Genomic DNA, 18,455 nt, shown 5'->3' on the forward strand with positions numbered 1-18,455 from the left:
GTTTACAGGGTTAAAAAGGAAAAAGAGAAATTACAATATCTATATCCAATTTCAGAAAACATTAGTCACCAAATAGTCATCAAATTTTAACAATATAGCCAAAAACTGACTATATAGTGACTACTACATATATTAGTCGCCAAAACGTCACCAAAACTTATACGACTATTTCCCGACCACATTAAGCAACCCATTTGTTCAGGTTTCTTAATCATACAATAGTCGCAAACTAGTCACTATAAATAACGACTACATGATGACTACTATGTATATAGTCGTAACGTAGTCGCAAAATAGTCACTATAAATTACGATTAAATGATGACTACTGTGTGACAACATGTATATAATCGTAAATTAATCGCAAAATTGTGATTACAACAATTAGCGACTCTCGATTCACGACTGTATGAAATAGTTGCTAATTAGTCGTAACTCTTGATTATGCGACTACAAGGCGACTAATAGTGTAGTCGCAAAATACGTGTTTTCTTGTAGTGCCAATACTATTTCCAATTACCAATTTCTGCTTAAAATGTCCAAACCTACGCAAGTATATTCCTTCTATCTGTCTCTAATGTATCAGAAATGTCCACAAAGCACATGCGCTCATCTAAGACTGCAGAAATGTCCACCAATCTGTGAGTAAATTGCAAAACTGCGAGAAGATTCTTCTCTTCTTTTTGATTTAGAGCCAAAGCAAGAACTTGGGGTAGCGAATTTACTAATAGAGGTACCACTTCTGTGTCTAATAACTTGGCCAGTTCGTTCAAGGTATTGGCTGCTTGAGCATTTTCCTCCCAATATACCATGAGCTTAGGAAGAACAACAGGGACCATTCTCCCCACAAGCTCGTTAGTTTCAACAGCCAATACGGCCTCTGCAAATTCTCTTACGACATTTGGACGGCTAGTCAGCTTGAGGGATAGATTGTCAAACAACTTCTTTTAAATAACATCAGCTCTTGAAAGTAGCATCATAAATCCTCCTTTTTCATGTAAGTAGCATGACTGATTTATTAAACTTGTCACATATTTTCGGCGGATGGAGTTGTGATGATCAAGCTGATCAATCAGTAGGAAAAGTGAAAAGAAGAACAACGCACTAGTACTATCAACATCTACCATAAATTTAGCTGTCGATTCCAAGAGAGTCTGGATGACATGAGGATCTGTAGCTTTTCTTAGAAAATCCTCAATCAAATCAAAAAATATCCTCTTGCTGCTTTTCTTCTGACCATTGTCATCAAGAAACAAACAGCTCATAATAGGATGTTCTACAAAGATACCTATCTGAGCACTGAATGCTTCTCTTACAATTGTATTTTCATGAAGTAGCAGATCTTCAATGCAACTTATCCACTGATTCCTTGTTTGGGTCAGTATATCTGGGGGAATGTGGCCAAGAATTCTTCGTATTACTTCTACACAAGCTAGTTGAGTCTCTTCAGGAGAGCCATCAAGGAGAAGGCGAAAATATATGGACTGAAGATCGGAGTAATCACACTGATGGCCTATTTTTGTCTTCCCCACCTCCGGAGTCATTATCATTCTGAAGTGCTTCTCATCTTGCCTTTTGATAATTTCATCACACTTTGAACATTGGAACCCTCGAAGTACACAATCAGAGTCTCATCTTTCTTTCTATCTTCATGTAGTAATAAATGGCATGCAGTTTTTTCTGAGCCAGTAGTACTTGATCCATTAAAGCACGATAAGAAGCCAAGAGACTGTGGAATGGTCTTCTTAACCATCAAATGCTCTGTTTTCAACAAACCCCTATGAATGTAAGAGAAAAGAACAGTTAAGCTATGTCTTTATTAGGAACCATAAGTAAAATTAGCAATATGAACTTGGATTATGTTGTCATTTTCTTCACATCAACTTACTTTAGTCTCTGGAATATATAAGGAAGTACATCAAAGTCAGAGAAAAAAGCGTTTAGTGGCATGGAGATAACAGCAGCAGCTTGCACTTGTTCAGAATCATCAGAAAGAGCCGAATCGAAGATACCAAAATCACTCTCATGTAAATGAAGCTTTGCACATATCCCCACAGATAAGCACTTCGACTTGATTAGAGAATTAGTCTTCGCAAACAAATCAGGTTGCGCCCAAGGAAGCTTCAGCAAGACTTGTATGGCCGTCAAATCTTCCTCTTTACTTGTATCATCATGTAAATCTGATGACAAGGGAATACATTAAGAATGCTGGATCCAAAACTGGTATAAAGCAAAAGATGACCACACATTATTTGGCACTGAAAGAAAATTTCAGACTTCATGGACAAGGAAAATTACCAGTCACGAGCAGCATATTGTCAATCCCTTCCAAGTAGATAGAAATATCGACGATGGTAGGATCCAACTGCTAACGATGAACATCCAAATCTTTCAGAAAAAAAAATTGAAAATGAAAACGCTAATAAAGATTTGGGACTGGGGAGTTCTAGTTACCTTCTTAGCAATCCAGCGAATCTAGGCATACATCTGGTGAAACAAGCTAGAAGCTATGCCAGTCGAGGAGCATAAACCAAATGCATTGGTGAGGATGCTAAGTGCCGCTATTGAAGTTTCAGGTCCATCAGGTGGAGGCTTTAAAGAATTTACAATTGAAATAAGCATCTCACGCAAACAAGCAGCATCTTTTCCATCACTCTCATCGATAACCTCAAGAGCTAAGCAAATCTCTTGTTAAATACCAGCAATAGTTTTCTGGCGCTTCCTACTATAGTAGGTATTTTCATCCTTAATATGCCTTTTTTGTCCAACGTTAGCATCCTTGATAGATTTATCTGCTACTGTATGACTAGCATCAGGTCCAAGAACAACAAGAACAGCGTCTAAACATTCTATCAACTGAAAACAAGGCTCTTGATGACAGAGAAATTGTAAAAGAGACTATAGCTGCCAAATATGAGAAGGACAAGATTTGACAACTCGCACATATGCACTGCACATGGAAGCCTACATACAAAATACACAATATGGTTTCCCAATAAGTCGTTGAAATAGCAATAGCGAAAAGAAACTAAAGAGTATTGATACGACATTCATTCGAGTGTCCAAATATACCTTAAGCTCATCGCTCTTTGTTCTCCGTAATGCATGAAGGAAGACTAACACTAAACTTTCTGCAGTCTGTTTGATAGTGACATCAGAACAGTTAAAATACACTGTCGTAAGGCAACGTGCAATGGTAGAATCGTAAATCGCATTCCTGTAACACAAACCCAGAATTTGAAGCTCAAAGTGAAGGTAGGTCTTTTTTCATAGTAAAAGAAGATTCACTTAACTAGTGGAAGAAAGAGTCACATGTTGGGGGAACACACCTGTAGGAAAAACGGCTTTTTCATACCTCCACAATAGTCTTGTGTTGAATTTATACATTTGACTATTGATCTGGCGTAAACATACATTATGTTGATAGATATTTGAATTTCGTACCCTAACTTTGAAATCAATACCCCAAGTATAATTGTTGTGCCATAACATACAAAAACGTGTTTATCGACTAACTCTGTTAAGCTTCCGTTTAATCAAAATGACGTGGATTCCACGTGTGCACGACGATCAAAACGACGTCGTTTTGGCAAAGCAAAGAATCAAAAATTTTGTCCAAAATGACGTCGTTTTTTATTTCTATCCAAAATCTTTCTTCTTCTCTCCCGAAACTCTCTCTCGCGGCGGAGGAACCCTAGAATTTGGGCGTTTTCAATTTCGAGTCGATCTGAAGTAGGTTATCGTATGTATTCATCATCTAGTTCTGGTAAGTAATAATTATTGTTTTGGTTGATTTTAATTATTCAATTTCGATAATATATATGCGAATTTTGATTTGGAAATTTGGCTAAGGGTTGAAAGCGAGCTACAATCGTCGTGGACAAGAAAGAGGGATACCTAGAAAATGTAGATGTGGTGCAGTGTCTGTAATCAAAACTTCAGAAACATTGAAGAATCCAGGGAGGTTATTCTATTGTTGTCCTTATGGCTCAAAGGAGAATTGTGGTCATTTGTTCAAATGGACTGATTTATCTATGGTGGAAGAGATTGAAGAGGTTGAGAGTGTTGTTGAGAAGATACAAGTAGATGTGGGAAGCTTAGAGAAAGGCTTACATGATGTGGAAGCTGAGATGAAGAGTCTAGCAATGAATAGCAATGGAAGTGAAATAGAAGGCATAAAAGCTGTTGCACAAGGATGTGAGAAGGAGATTGGAGAACTCAAAGCCATGATCGTTTGTTGTGAGAAAGAGATTCAAGCATTACGTAGCTTCAAAAATTTGATTGTGTGTAGTGTAGTCATGTTTGTTGTATATGCTTTAATCTTTTAAGCAATAAGCAAAACATGTCTTGACTTGCTACCAATGTTAATGGAGCAATATGTTTATGTAATGGTAATGGAGCTAAAATGCTATAAAGAGTGTTGTTTTAGATGATTCCATTTAGATGACAAAGTTTTAAACAACATCCGATTCAATAAGTAGACAAAAAACAAGCATCCTACATCTTAAACCATATACCAAAAAACCATCATCCTAAACATTCAATCCAAACAACATGATCCTAAAACTTTGAACCATCCTAATCATAAGCTATAAAACAACTAATCAGCAAGTGAAATCTGTGATGGTTGGCTTGATTGGCTTGGTTGACTTGCTTGACTTGGACCTTTCCCTTGTGCTTTCCTTGGCTTATAGCGATGGACCCCAAGATTAGGACAACTTCTTGTGTTATGTCCTACCGTGCTACAGTTAGCACAACGCAAAATAATTCCTGCTCTGCTAATTTTAATCTTCTTTGGTGGAGCGACATCTTCTACAACCTTTGCTTTCTTTTTCCTTTTCTTTGGAGATTCATTTTTGCCCTTGATTCGTTTTTGTATCTTTGTCCGCCCTTTAGTTGGCTCTCTAGGTGGTGGTTGAATCTCTGTTTCACCCGATTTTCTCCAGAAGTACATACCATTAACTCCCCTCATTGTCTCATTGTATTGAGCCACCCATCTTGATGTCAAATACCAGTCAGAGTTAACAAAATCCTCAGGCTTCAGATTCTTCCTCATCCCAATTACACGCAAGACATGACGGCAAGGAATTCCTGTCATACTCCACCTTCTACATGCACATGTTTTTGCATTCATATCAACCCTGAAACCATGATGAACATGTTCTGCCACCTCATAATGACCATTACCGCAGGGGATTACCTGACAATACTTCAAGTATCTCTGCTCTTCCTTAATAGTCTTGGCCACTTTCGGAGTATACTTCCCCTTGTGCTTTGCAGCCTTCTTTCTTCTCTTTTCATTTCGGACCAAGCATTGTCGCCTTATGGTCTCCAACATTGCTACCAATGGCATCTCTCTTGCTTTGTTGATAGTATTGTTGTAAGACTCTGAGAAGTTATTCGAGACATCTTCACACACTGATGTGTAGCCGAAGAAAGCACGACTATAGTTCTCTGGATTCTTCGACATCACAGCATCATAAACACCTTGATCAAACTTCTTCAGTTCTTCAGTGGCTCTGTTGTAGTCTGCGTTATTGAAACTTTTGGCAACAGCCCAAAATAGGTGTTTAGGCAGCTCTTTACCCGGATATGCTCTCCTAAGGTTCCCATATATGTGGCGTGCACACATACGATGTTCGACTTTGGGCAACTCTTGTTCCACAGCAATAAGCAGGCCCTATCATAAAAATAGTAAGTGTCTCAAACTCATATTTTAAGTATAATGTAGATTAGGAGAGTAAGTGTCTCCACCATCCTCATCATCTGAATTCTGAGGAGTGACCTCAGAATCACAAGCCTCATCTTCCTCATCATCATCTCCTCTACCGAAACAATCCTCCTCATCACTACCTCTAGCAGACCAAGCTCTATCGTTGCCTTCACCATCTCCACCATCATTGACTCCTTCTTGACCAACTCCATCATCATTGTGTTCTTCTTCACCAGCTCCATCATCATTGTGTTCTTCTTCACCAGCTCCATCATTACAAATCTCATCCTTCTGCACATAGAGTTCTATTGATCTTGTCCACAGCGCAGCTGAACACATTCTCTGGAAACTATCGGATCCATCATACAACAACTTCAACTCTGAGAACATCTCGTAGGGGTATTTAAACCATATCCTTTGCCCAATCATATACAACCCAATCGACTCCACCATGTTTGTAAATATTGTCTCTGCCTTGCATTCAAGACTACAAGTCTCGCCTCCAACATATGCAATCACAGCACCATTGGCGACTTCAAACTTTCCATTATAGAAGATTATGAAAATTGGATCTTCAGGTCTACAAAAACAAAACCAAATATTGTTCAAAACCGAGATTTTCTCTAACACACACACACAAATCATACACAACTTATACAAATACCCACTATTATAACACATTTTTGATGCAATTACACAATAGAATTCAACAAACTATCCAATGCTAATCAATCGATGAACTATGAGGAATTTCGTAAATGATTTTTCGAAAATTACCGGTTTCGATCTCCAGGTGCAACCTCCGAACCACCTTCATCCCCGGGAATCATTGCCTTCGGCTTCAGATCGACTCGAAATTGAAAACGCCCAAATTCTAGGGTTCCTCCGCCGCGAGAGAGAGTTTCGGGAGAGAAGAAGAAAGATTTTGGATAGAAATAAAAAACGACGTCGTTTTGGACAAAATTTTTGATTCTTTGCTTTGCCAAAACGACGTCGTTTGGATCGTCGCGCACACATGGAATCCACGTCATTTTGATTAAACGGAAGCTTAACAGAGTTAGTCGATAAACACGTTTTTGTATGTTATGGCACAACAATTATACTTGGGGTATTGATTTCAAAGTTAGGGTACGAAATTCAAATATCTATCAACATAATGTATGTTTACGCCAGATCAATAGTCAAATGTATAAATTCAACACAAGACTATTGTGGAGGTATGAAAAAGCCGTTTTTCCCACACCTGTACACAGGAAGTCATGTTTCATCTGAAATCAAAAGTTTGATGATTGACTGTATAAAGTTCTTGTGAGGGAGGATGTTGATACTAAGGATTGATCCGACAAGAGAAGCAAATTCAAAGCATGCGTGCCATATAAAATTAGATTTGAGGTTAATGTTCCCAAAAGCCAAAATCTTCAAAGAAAAATTAAACACACCAGTTACACTAGACAACCGATCAGATAAAAAACCAAATCCACCAAGCTTATGAAGAAACTAGCAACTCACCATCGACACATCTTGATCAGTACAGCACACGAAAGAACAAGCAACATTGACAAATGAGGTACCAATGAGATCCTCAACATATTGTGTCCCCTCAGTTAGGCTTCTACATATGAGTTTCAAGATACAAATAGCAAAATTTTGCCATCGTTTGTCTCCCAAAAGGTTAAACAGAAGACCATCCCCAGATTTGGGCTTATTAGAACAAGAATCACCCCCAAAATCAGAGAAGCTTATACAGAAACACGTAAATTGACCGAGTCCAAGGTCATTGGAATGAAGTAACACAATAAGATGCAAATCTGAACAACATACAGAAGGCACGGTTAGTTCAGCAAGCAACTATCTCCAATCATATAGAGTTGGTCCTTGTAACACCTCTCACCATCAATTACCTTCATGGCGTCCTTAAAGAACATCTGGTACACCTTCGTTGAGTTGAAACGCAGCAACGATAATAAGAGAGATCCAACAGTTTCCAGAATTACTCCTCGCATAGGACTGCAATTGGATAACAAAGTGAAAACAAATTGAAGAAGACGACCTAGAGACGGTAACTATGCACACCGGATCGAATCTCTCTATCTACTCACACAAATTATGGTTCGGCAAAGAAGAGCATAACACGACAAACCAGCTCCAGAACATCTGACTATGTCCTAATGCCTGTCGAGGAAATTAACACCCAACGCGGGAGGGACGATGAAAAAAGCGATTCGCCGGAAAAATGGAACTCAACGATGAAGAAAAAAATTGGTAAACGGAGTGTACGATTAAGCTGTAAATTTTCAATGAAAGCGTAGGTTTAATTAACCTAACAAGTTCCCGTATATTCGAGAGAAAGAGATTGTGCGTTTACCGAGAGAAGAGACATCGTCGGTACTGAATAGATTTGGGAGGATGCTCCGATTCTCCGGTGACAGCTCTCCGGCGAGGCATTGACGGAGTTAAGCAAGTGATCCATTTTCTTAACCACCTGAAACTAACTTTTTTCCATTAGATAGTATGATCAACCGGTTTATTTGGTTTGGTTTTGAAACAGATGATATTAGAGTACAAGATTTTAATATGTTTGCATAATTATAGGTATAGCTAGGAGGATATGGTTAAATAAAACGTAAAAACAAACAAGGGGTTTTCTCTCTCTCTTCTCTCTCTCCGATTATTCAGAGAGGGAGAAATTCTCCGATCTTTTTTTGTTCGCCAGTTGGTATATCCCGGCTTTGTTTTCCGGCTATCGGGCTCGCTTCTGGCATCTCTAGTTTCTTGAACGGAGTTGGCCGGCTCTATCTCCGGCAACAGTGGCTACTTTAACGCCGGTTTGGCTGGCGCTTTCACCGGCAGTGATGACTACTTTAGCATTGCTTGGTCGGCTTTTATCTAGTAGATCCGCTGCCTTCTCTCAATGGTGTTTGGTTTTAGTTTTTTTTTGTTGACTCAATTGATTCGGTTAATCTTCGGATCCGATTTTGATTGCTTCTATCATTCATTTGGTTTGACTTGAAGTAATTGATGATGATGCATGTGCCTATGCCGAAGTTTGATGGGTCGATGGAGTTTGTTTGGTTTGCAGGCTTATGATGTAGATCTTCTTTCTTAGAGATTGGAAATCTCTTTACTGAAGACGAAGATGATGAAGCTCTGCTTTGGAGTTATTTTCTCAGCAAAATTGGAATCCGCTGTAACTTTTCTAGGTGTAGATCCAGAATTTTGACCGGAATCGAAGTTTTCCGGCGTTACTTCCGTTTGCCGGTGACCGGAGACTCCATTTTTCGACTTCCCACGTGTCAACCATCATGTCTCTCTTTTGCCATGTGGTCTGTGTTCCATCTAATCTCTTCAGTCTCAAGGAAGAAATTACGATTGGGCCTGTAGGCTTTTGTTTTAGTTGGTTTGTTTTGTACATTTGGTTTTTTTGGCTTGTAATATTGGCTTGTTTACTAGGCTTAATCAATAAAGATACTCTAGTGAAAAGAAAAAAAAAACTAGGAGGATATGGTTTCTTCTGAAATATTCTATAAATATAAAGTGGTCTATACTGATACTCGTATGTACGTACTCCAGCTCCAGATACGTATGTAATTTCGTGTTTTTTTTTTGTCAAACATACACTCGATTAACTTAAGTTACAAGGTTTTTGGTACTCCACTCTAAGAGGAGTATAATACAACCAACTAACTTATACAAGAGGAAAGAAAGCCATAGTGCTTACGAGCAATTAAAATAGAAAGAACGAGGTATAATAAATACTGAAACTAAGATAAAAAGGTCTTAAGACCCTATAGATAGTGAGAACCACCAGGAAGATAGGCCACATAAAGTGATAGTAGGCTGCCCAAGACCAATTCATTGGCTGCGAAACGACGATATGCCACAGTGGAATGCTGAGATTCCGACAGGTTTTAATAAACCTAACTCGCACTAAAGATGATAAGTCTTCAGCTCCCTGGAAAGGGAGAGTAGGTTGGGAACAAGTTCCCATAAGTCGAGTGACGAAGAAAAAATCTGAGATAAGATCATCATGCCACACCCTTTTGAAAGAGCTTAACCGAATGAATAGCGGAAAGGGTGAATCAAGACGGAATTGTGTAGTCAAGGGAATGGACTCAGGGGAATTGAATTTGAAATAATTAAAAAATATTATTGACAATGAATTACAAATATTATAGACAAATTCACTTATACACATGACATAAATATTCAAATATATGAATAAAAATATCAATTATCGTATTTTAATAGTCTATCAAACTATCAAAATGTAAATGATGCATATTTAGAAAGTGAAAACTTTAAAAAGTTTTAGCTGTTTTATGAAATGTTATAGAATATTTTATATCATTATAGTTTGAAAATACAACATAACAATTGTTTTATAGATATGAGGTTTAAGAAAAACATATTTACTATATCAGCATATATATATATATATATATATATATGATTATTAATTTATGATATTATTGGAACCATATTTTACATGAGGATTTCAAAAAAATTATTATCTTATTATCCTATCGAATTTTGTTATTTTTTACATTGTTCCGACTTGGGACTAGCAAAATTTATTAATTTATAGTGTTTATTAATTTATAGAGGTTTTATTGTAGTAGGAAAGTTCTCTCCAACAACGAGGACATTAATAATAGTAATCTCTCATCAGTTGAGGTGACCACATCCAATAACTACAAGAAAATAATGTAAATGGACACTGTGGATACATAAAAACATGGACTTTCGATACAATAGGCCCATCACTCAATATGATCCAATATCTGCACAGTCCATAAGTGGCACAATACCCGAAACCCATCTGGAACGCCGACATGTAGTGGTTGCAGAGGATGGGAGACGGAGGCGCTAGATCCAGTACATTGCCACCAATCTGGATCCAAAAGGGGAAGCGGTTGTTGGGACTGATGGAGAAATAACACCCCATAAGGAGGTGCGTGATGGTGGCAGATAAGCCGGCGGTAAAACATGGTCGGAGGTGAGGCGGAATACGGCGGTAGAACATGGCCGGAGGTGAGGCATAAAACGTCGTCAGAAGAAAGCCTCGCCGGTGATAAATTCAACCGACGGAAAGGATAAAAAATCTCACCGGAAAATAACTCCGGTGGAGTGAGACAGAGAGGAGCACGACCTGATAATAAGATGAAGAGGATACTTTCTGCAGATCTGAAAAATTTGGTTGCTCCAGAGGATCTAGTGGGAGGAGAGTGCTCCGCGAAGTTTTCATCACCCATCCATGAAAGAGTAAGCTTTTTATATGTTTTCTCGCCGGCGCTACGGATAACAGGCGGAGATAGAGAATAGAGTAAGAAGAAATATACAAAAAAATTAGGTTAAGACAGATGGAGAAGAAATCAGACTTGTTACATCCAAGAAGGATTTGATTTTCTTCTCTTAATTAAGCAAACACCGACATCAAAATCTATCAACCAACACATCGACACTATTAACCATCATACAAAAAGTTAACAAACTAACCAAAATAAAATAAAATTATATCAATAATAATAATATAAGACAAGAACAAGAGAAAGCTCCAAAAGCAGCAAATCCCATATGAACCCATTTGACAACACATGTCTAGTAACCATCACACCCGTTGATGAACTTGACTCATCGTCATCCTTCTTAAGGTTGCTCCACGTTTGTTTAATTACCAAACCACCCTCTGTCTTCTCCATCATGCAAGGCTTCAATCCAACACATTGCTGATGAGATTCTGACACGATACGCAGACAAAGATTTGGATTCTTTGAAGCCTTAAATCTTGTCCCCATCTTCTCATAGAAGTTTCTTGAGAAACCAAGCTCTCCCGTTAGATTGTTTCCGTTAATGTACAGAGCACCGAGACAAGGCAGAGTCTCGAGCTCTTTTGATGGGACTGTACCGGTCAAGTTGTTGTCGTTCAGACCAAGAAACCTCAATCTTTTCAAACTTGCTAAACCAGAAGGAATCTCACCTCTTAAACCCATCTTTGACAGATCCAAAATGACTAAGCTGCCCATATCCTCCCACTTTAGTCCCATCATGTCATCGTCATCACTACCCATTGGGTTCCCTGATAGAACAAGATCGGTTAAAGATCGAATCTTGAAAACGTTTTCGAACAACCCTCCAGAGATTCTATTGTTCCTCAGATCCAAAAGTGTCAGATTCTTCAAAAACCCGATTTCTTGAGGCACCTTCCCTTCTAACTGGTTGTTACTTAGGTCAAGCTTAAGCAATGAAACCATCTCTCCAATAGACAAAGGCAACGTCCCTGAGAATAAGTTTCGACTCATATCCAAGATCAGTAGATCTTTAAACCCATTGAAACAATCCGGTATCGTTCCATTGAACAAGTTACCCGCAAGAACCAGCCGTTGTAACATCGTTAGATTGCAGAGACTCGCCGGTACTTTCCCGTTAAACCCGTTTTCAAGAACCACCAAAGACTTCAGCTTCGTGAGACTACCAATTGTTTCAGGAAGTTCACCATTCAAACCAGGATTGGATCTGAACTCGAGAGACTCTAAGCTACTTCCCAAGTTTATCCAATCCTCTTTAGCTATTGTTATCTCCGCGGTGAAGCAGTTGAAGAATGTGAGAGATTTCAAGTGCTTGAGCTTGAACAACTGTGGCTTTATCTCCAAACTTGTGACGCAAGGAAGCGAGTTTTCGTGAACAATACCTAAGGTTAGATCCGTGACATACCACAAGTCACCATAGAGATCACAAGAAACACCCTGAAATTTCCAAAAAAAATAACAAAAAGGTTTGAATTATTGAAAGAATAAAAATAAAGGAATTTTGTTGGTTGTGGGCCAATTATTTATTGTACATATATAATTGAATCCAAAATACATATAAAGAAACAAAAATGGGATCTTATATGTAAATAGCATACACTTTGATGCGTTGAAGCTTAATATTTTCACTTGCTGATTATGGAAATTTCAAAGTGGAACAAACACTTTGAAGAAAAAGAGAATTATTCAGACAGCTACAGAACAAACTCTTTCCCAAAATCTTCAAAACAATTTAAGAAATCTCAAGAAACTAGATGAGTTTATGAATAATTCAAACCTGAATAGGAGTCCAACCACAAGGGTCAGGATAAAGATCAGAGCCATTCCAAGAATCACCAACGAATCCTTGAATAGCTGAGTAAAGAGCTTCTCGTTCTGTTTTCTCCATGGGAGCTCCATCATCAGTAACCTCGGGAGATGATTCTCCAGTGACGACGCACCACCGGCAAGTTAGAAGAAGGAACAAAACAGAGTGAATCCAAGACATTGTGGAGGAAGTGAGACAAAACAAAGGTTTGTGGAATTTTTTTGGGGTTTGATGTTATCTCTGGGTTTCTTTATCAATTGGTGTTACTATTATTTATTGAAGAGAGAGCGAGAGGTCGTTGGGAGTCAATGGGGTTTCTCATTATTATTAATAATATAGCTAAAAAAACGTTACATTAAAAAAGAAAAAAGAAAAAATGAAATCGAGGGACTGTAACGAGAAAGACATTTGGTTATATGTTGTTGTCTCTGTCACATAAAAGTAAATGTGGCATTTGTTCCTATATCTCATACACGTATTTACTTCTTCTACTTTTTATTTTTGTGTGTGTGTGTTGTGTTTTGAACTTTGAAGTAGTGTATGTGAAAAAGAAGAGGGCTAATGTGGAAAATAGGATGGAGGAAGCACAAGGATCAAGGAAGCTATTGAATTTAATGTCTACTGATTATTGACAATGATTTTTTTCCTTTTCTTTATTGCTCTTGTGAGATGTGCCTTTGAAATTTACAGTATTTGTAGTTAAATATTGGGATTTGTTTATCAAAGTAATGGGATAAAGGTGCTTTATTATTCTGTGTACCAATCTACTTAACCACGGTGACGGTTATCACTGTTACGGTTAATTAACCACCAGTTACGGTTATAAATTTTGTTTAATCTTAACCATAACTGTTTAATATACGGTTAAACGGTTACGGTTAAATACAGTTGCGGTTGAAACGGTTACAGTTATATACGGTTGCGGTTATTCGATAATATGATATGGTTGATATTATTTGATGATATAATATAATTGATATTATTTATTTATAACTAATATGTTCTTTTAGTGTACTCATATTTCTTCATATCATATGATTCATATTAAATAAATAATTATTAGTATATTTTATTATGTTTTTGAAACGGTTACGGTTAACGAATTACGGTTTAACTATGCGGTTAACCAACGATTTTGATATGGTTACAGTTAATTAACGGTTATGGTTAATATAATTTAACCATATATTTAAGGTTAACGGTTACAGTTTTAAACCATTTTATACGGTTACGGTCTGGTTACAGTTATGATACGGTCTGGTTACAGTTCGAAATACGGTTACGGTTTAATTTTGGTCATGCCTAAATCTACTACTACTAAATACTCTCTCCGTTCCAAAATACTCCCTCCGTTTCAAAATATAAGATGTTTTGAGCGAAAGCACGTAAATAAAGAAATAACCACTTTAAAAAAGTTCAATCAATCATAAACAAGACTGCGTAAAATAAATAATAAAAAATAGAAAAGTAATCTAAAAATTACTTAAAAAGTTGAAAACATCTTATATTATGAAACAAAGAAAAATCTCTAAAACATCTTATATTATGAAACAGAGAGAATAGAAGATGTTTTAGAGAAGTTTTTTATTTCATAATATAAGATGTTTTCAAGTTTTTATGCAACTTTTAGATTCGTTTAGTATTTTATATTATGCAGTATTGTTTTTGATTGGTTGAATCTGTTAAAAGTAAAGACTTATTAATTTGCGTGTTTTAGTTAAAACATCATATATTATATATTTTGAGAAGTAGGGAATAGTAAATACTACTAGACATATTAAAACGAAATTACCGTTTGTACAGTGCTTGTGTGACTTGATACGTCAATGTTGACTTTGTGTGTTCACTATATTCTTTGGCCAAATAAAAAGTAGTACTGTATTTGTCTCCATATCCGAATAGATTTTTTCAGATTATACTTGACACTAATTTTATTAGTGGAGAATTATTCTTTTACAGTTTTACGTGTTAAACTTTGGAAATGTTAGTTTTATTGCCAGCATTAATGTGCTTTTTCCCAAGATTTCAAATCGACTCATTTCACATTTTTTACTTTAAATTATAATAGTTCACTGTATTTTGTAGCCAGGTTTTGTGTGGATTGGTTGCAACACATATTGAAACATAAACAATTTGATAGGTTTTGTGCTTTGGCTCTGTAGAACATGCATTTGTTAGTTAATTACGGGAATATCTATGCATTCATCACACCTATTCGCAACGGCTCAACATACATATCCTCTACCCATTTTAAATAACACGATCATATCTCCTTGCTCCGGCCAGACGTCATTTGGTACAATACTAAAGTCTTCTCATGATGAAACAGCCAGACATTGAGCTTTTGTTTCGTTAATTTGACATTAGACTCCTAGTATTTCACGAGGGAGCGTGACAAAAATTTAATAGAAAGTTGCAACAATTAAATGATACAACATAGTATTTTTGTTCACCATGTTAAAACCAACATCACATGATTTTTTATATGTCTAATAATATACACTAATGGTAAAAATGTCAAATAGTAATTTATGTACTTTAATAAAATTATAAAAACGATGGTATATTATTGAATTTCAAAAAAAATGTGCTCGATAGACTAAAAGAGAATTTAAAAATTTAAGTTAATTATCTTAAAATGTCAATTATAAAATATATATAACCAAGTGTGACCGAGTTTCTTAACTATTTTACTATTTTATACTATTATAAAATAATAGTAAAAAGCTACAAAATTTTTAAAAAAAAAATGCATGCAAGCCAAATCATACCAAATGGTCTTCATTAAATGAGATTAGAACATCTCAAATAATAAAATAAGAAAAATAGAAAAGAAATACATAATATATATAAAATCTCCTTAAAAACTATTTAAAATTTATAAACTAAACAAATTATAAATATTTTAAAGTTAGAACAATATACAAACCTAGTGCAAGCGATAATTTTATATCTTATCCAATCCTTTATGTAATCGTTGTTGAGAGTTTATGTTTTTGTTTGGACAACAATACCAATTGCCAAGTGCCACAAAAATAATATCAATTTTTTAGCAATTAAGATAATCTTTAAGCCAATCAATAAATTTTATCATTTTGTTAATTCAGTCAATCTTAGTGTAATTAACTTCACTTATAAAAAAAACATACACTTTAATCCAATGTTGTAGATTTTTTTTGCATATGTTAGAATTCGAATTGTTAAGAATAGTGAAGTATTATCATTCAATCGATTGTGTTCTCAATGTACCACATTAGTGAGTTGGTAAAATTAATAAGGTCATAACTGATGTGGTTAGACCTATATCTAGTAAAAAAACATTTCATGATAAATTTAGAATACGAGTTTATAAGTAATTAGTTTGAGATAACAATAATGAATCTGAGGAAGATGCTAGTGCCCATTTCTCCATAGTTGATGAGGGATTTCATTTCAATCCGTTGTTCAAAAAAAAAAAAAAACGGATAATAAGCATAAACCAAAATCCTCGGAATCAATGGGATGATAATGATTTAACCGAAACTAAACCAGAGACTAGAATTAACACAAAGCGGAACCCTCAGAATCATCTATAATAGTTTTGATGTATCACACACACACAATAGCGTAGCATTTCTTCCCTTCCGATCCCCATCTACTCTCGCTGCTTCTTCTTCTTCGATCATTCCCAGAAAAATCCTAATTCTCTAGTCAAAAAATGAGCTCTAGTGATTCTAAGCAGATGCTCATCCCTCCACATCCGTATATTTTTTTTTTCAGATTGTACACAAATTTGATGGGTGATTGTTTGTTATGTTATAATTGTTTGGAATACGAAAATTAAGCAAATCCAAAAAACTTGGTTTGTTGGTTTATTTGGGTGACACAATTAAACTCTTAATTGATTATGTAATTCAGTTTTGGTTTAAACCAAATTGGAAACAATAAAATTGGGGAAACTTTCAAATTCCTAATTTTCACATAATCATAATGCAAATACGATAAACAAACAATAATATATTGTATACATCAAATAAACAAAAACATTATATCTTCTAACGATGTAAATTCTAAACAAAAATAATTAATTTGTATATACAGCAAACAAACAAAAATATATCGATTTTCCAATATCTCTATATTCTAAATTCTATATTATGTGTGATATAAATTAAACAAAAACATTACAAATTGTAAGTTTTAAATGATACAGTATAATATTGTAAACTATTACTTACTCCCATGAATTGTCCAACTGTGAGAATAAAAAATTTGATTACCACATATTAGATGACTAGACGTGAAAGTAAGTAGACTCTATTATTATTTTAGTTTATTCTTCAATGTTACAATATCTGTATTCACGAAAAGCACACAAAATGTGAGAAACGTTTCAAAACTGTGAAAAATACGAGAAAAATAAGTTGCCCAGGCTATTTGGAAAGAAAAAGACTCTTCGCAGGGATAAGAGGACTCTCTACCTTCCACTTCTGATCCGCCTTCTATTGTCGTGGAAAATTCTGTTGATATCTCTACCTCTGCTCATCCTCTATTCTTATCCCTCCTCCTCAAACTGCTATTCCCGCGATCACTAACCGGTTTGCAGTCCTTTCTCAATTAGCGGCTCCCCCTCCCCTTCCTCCTGCTCCAGCCCTATCAGACCCTCCTATACCTAGCCATTCCCTTCCTGACCCTATACAAACTACACTTTTTGAGTCTCATACCATCTTAGCAGTCAATATCCCAGAATCTGACCATGATCTTCTAATGGTTATTGGCCTTCCTGCAGGTTTCACTCAAGAGGGCACCCCTTACCCCTTCTCTCCCAAAAAGCTTCTTAAACGCTCTAGATCCCACCCATCCCTTTGCAGTCCCCCTTTGCAGCCCACTTCACTGCCTTCTACCCAATCTACTACACCAACCCCCTTTTTGGCTACTACTCAAGAGCTATTGTTGGCTACCACTCCCCAGGGAGTGCCTCCAGCCCTTCCTTAATGGATACAAAACTTTCTTTTTTGGAATATCCGAGGCCTAAATGACCCGGATAAGCATCAGCCCTTTTGTAATTGGCTTAGGCTTCATCAGCCGCTTTTTGGAGCTCTTTTGGAAACACATATCAAAGAAACTAGTTTGAACCGAGTAATGGAAAAGGTTTGTAAAGGATGGAAGTTTACGTCGAACCACTTATCTGATGAGGATGGCCGTATTGTGATAATTTGGAAGGAACCCGTTGAAGTTCGAGTCCTGCATCAATCGCGTCAAACCGTTACCTGTGAGGTCAACATTGCAAACAAGATTCAGTTCGTATTTACAGCTGTTTACGCTTCCAACTTAAGAGAGGAAAGAACTGACCTGTGGGTGGAGCTCTTACGGTTGCAACAGATGTTCTCCCTGGATACTTGCCCGTGGTTAGTAGGTGGTGACTTTAATCAGATCATTCATCCTCAGGAGCATTCATCTTCTACTGTAAACGGCCTGTCTGCATCGATGACAGAACTTAAAGACTGTTTATCACAAATGGATCTGTTTGACCTCAAGTTTCAAGGCACTCTCTATACTTGGAGTAATAACCAACCTGCGGGCCCAATAGCTAAGAAGTTGGATCGTGTACTTGTCAATGACCACTGGCTTACCATCTTCCCCGATAGTGT

General features: G+C 36.5%; 1 protein-coding gene and 1 pseudogene across 1 annotated transcript; both read right to left on the reverse strand.

Moving 5' to 3' along the window:
* Positions 1 to 10,964, reverse strand: part of LOC104793883 — a 25,458-nt pseudogene extending 14,494 nt beyond the window's left edge.
* On the reverse strand, positions 10,358 to 13,117 carry LOC104790180 (piriformospora indica-insensitive protein 2-like). The gene is made up of 2 exons (XM_010515881.2): positions 12,796 to 13,117; positions 10,358 to 12,455 (listed from the first exon to the last, which is right to left on the reverse strand). Exons 1-2 carry the CDS (start codon positions 13,003 to 13,005, stop codon positions 11,229 to 11,231), a joined length of 1,437 nt encoding a protein of 478 aa, XP_010514183.1. The 5' UTR covers positions 13,006 to 13,117; the 3' UTR covers positions 10,358 to 11,228.

Source organism: Camelina sativa, chromosome 6 (genome assembly GCF_000633955.1).
Source record: "Camelina sativa cultivar DH55 chromosome 6, Cs, whole genome shotgun sequence".
Lineage (NCBI taxonomy): Eukaryota > Viridiplantae > Streptophyta > Magnoliopsida > Brassicales > Brassicaceae > Camelina > Camelina sativa.

Coding starts and splice junctions, on each gene's coding strand:
- LOC104790180 (XM_010515881.2), bottom strand. CDS start 13,005: ATGTCTTGGATTCACTCTGTTTTGTTCCTTCTTCTAACTTGCCGGTGG. Junction 12,456..12,795: donor GTGGTTGGACTCCTATTCAG/GTTTGAATTATT, acceptor TGGAAATTTCAG/GGTGTTTCTTGTGATCTCTA.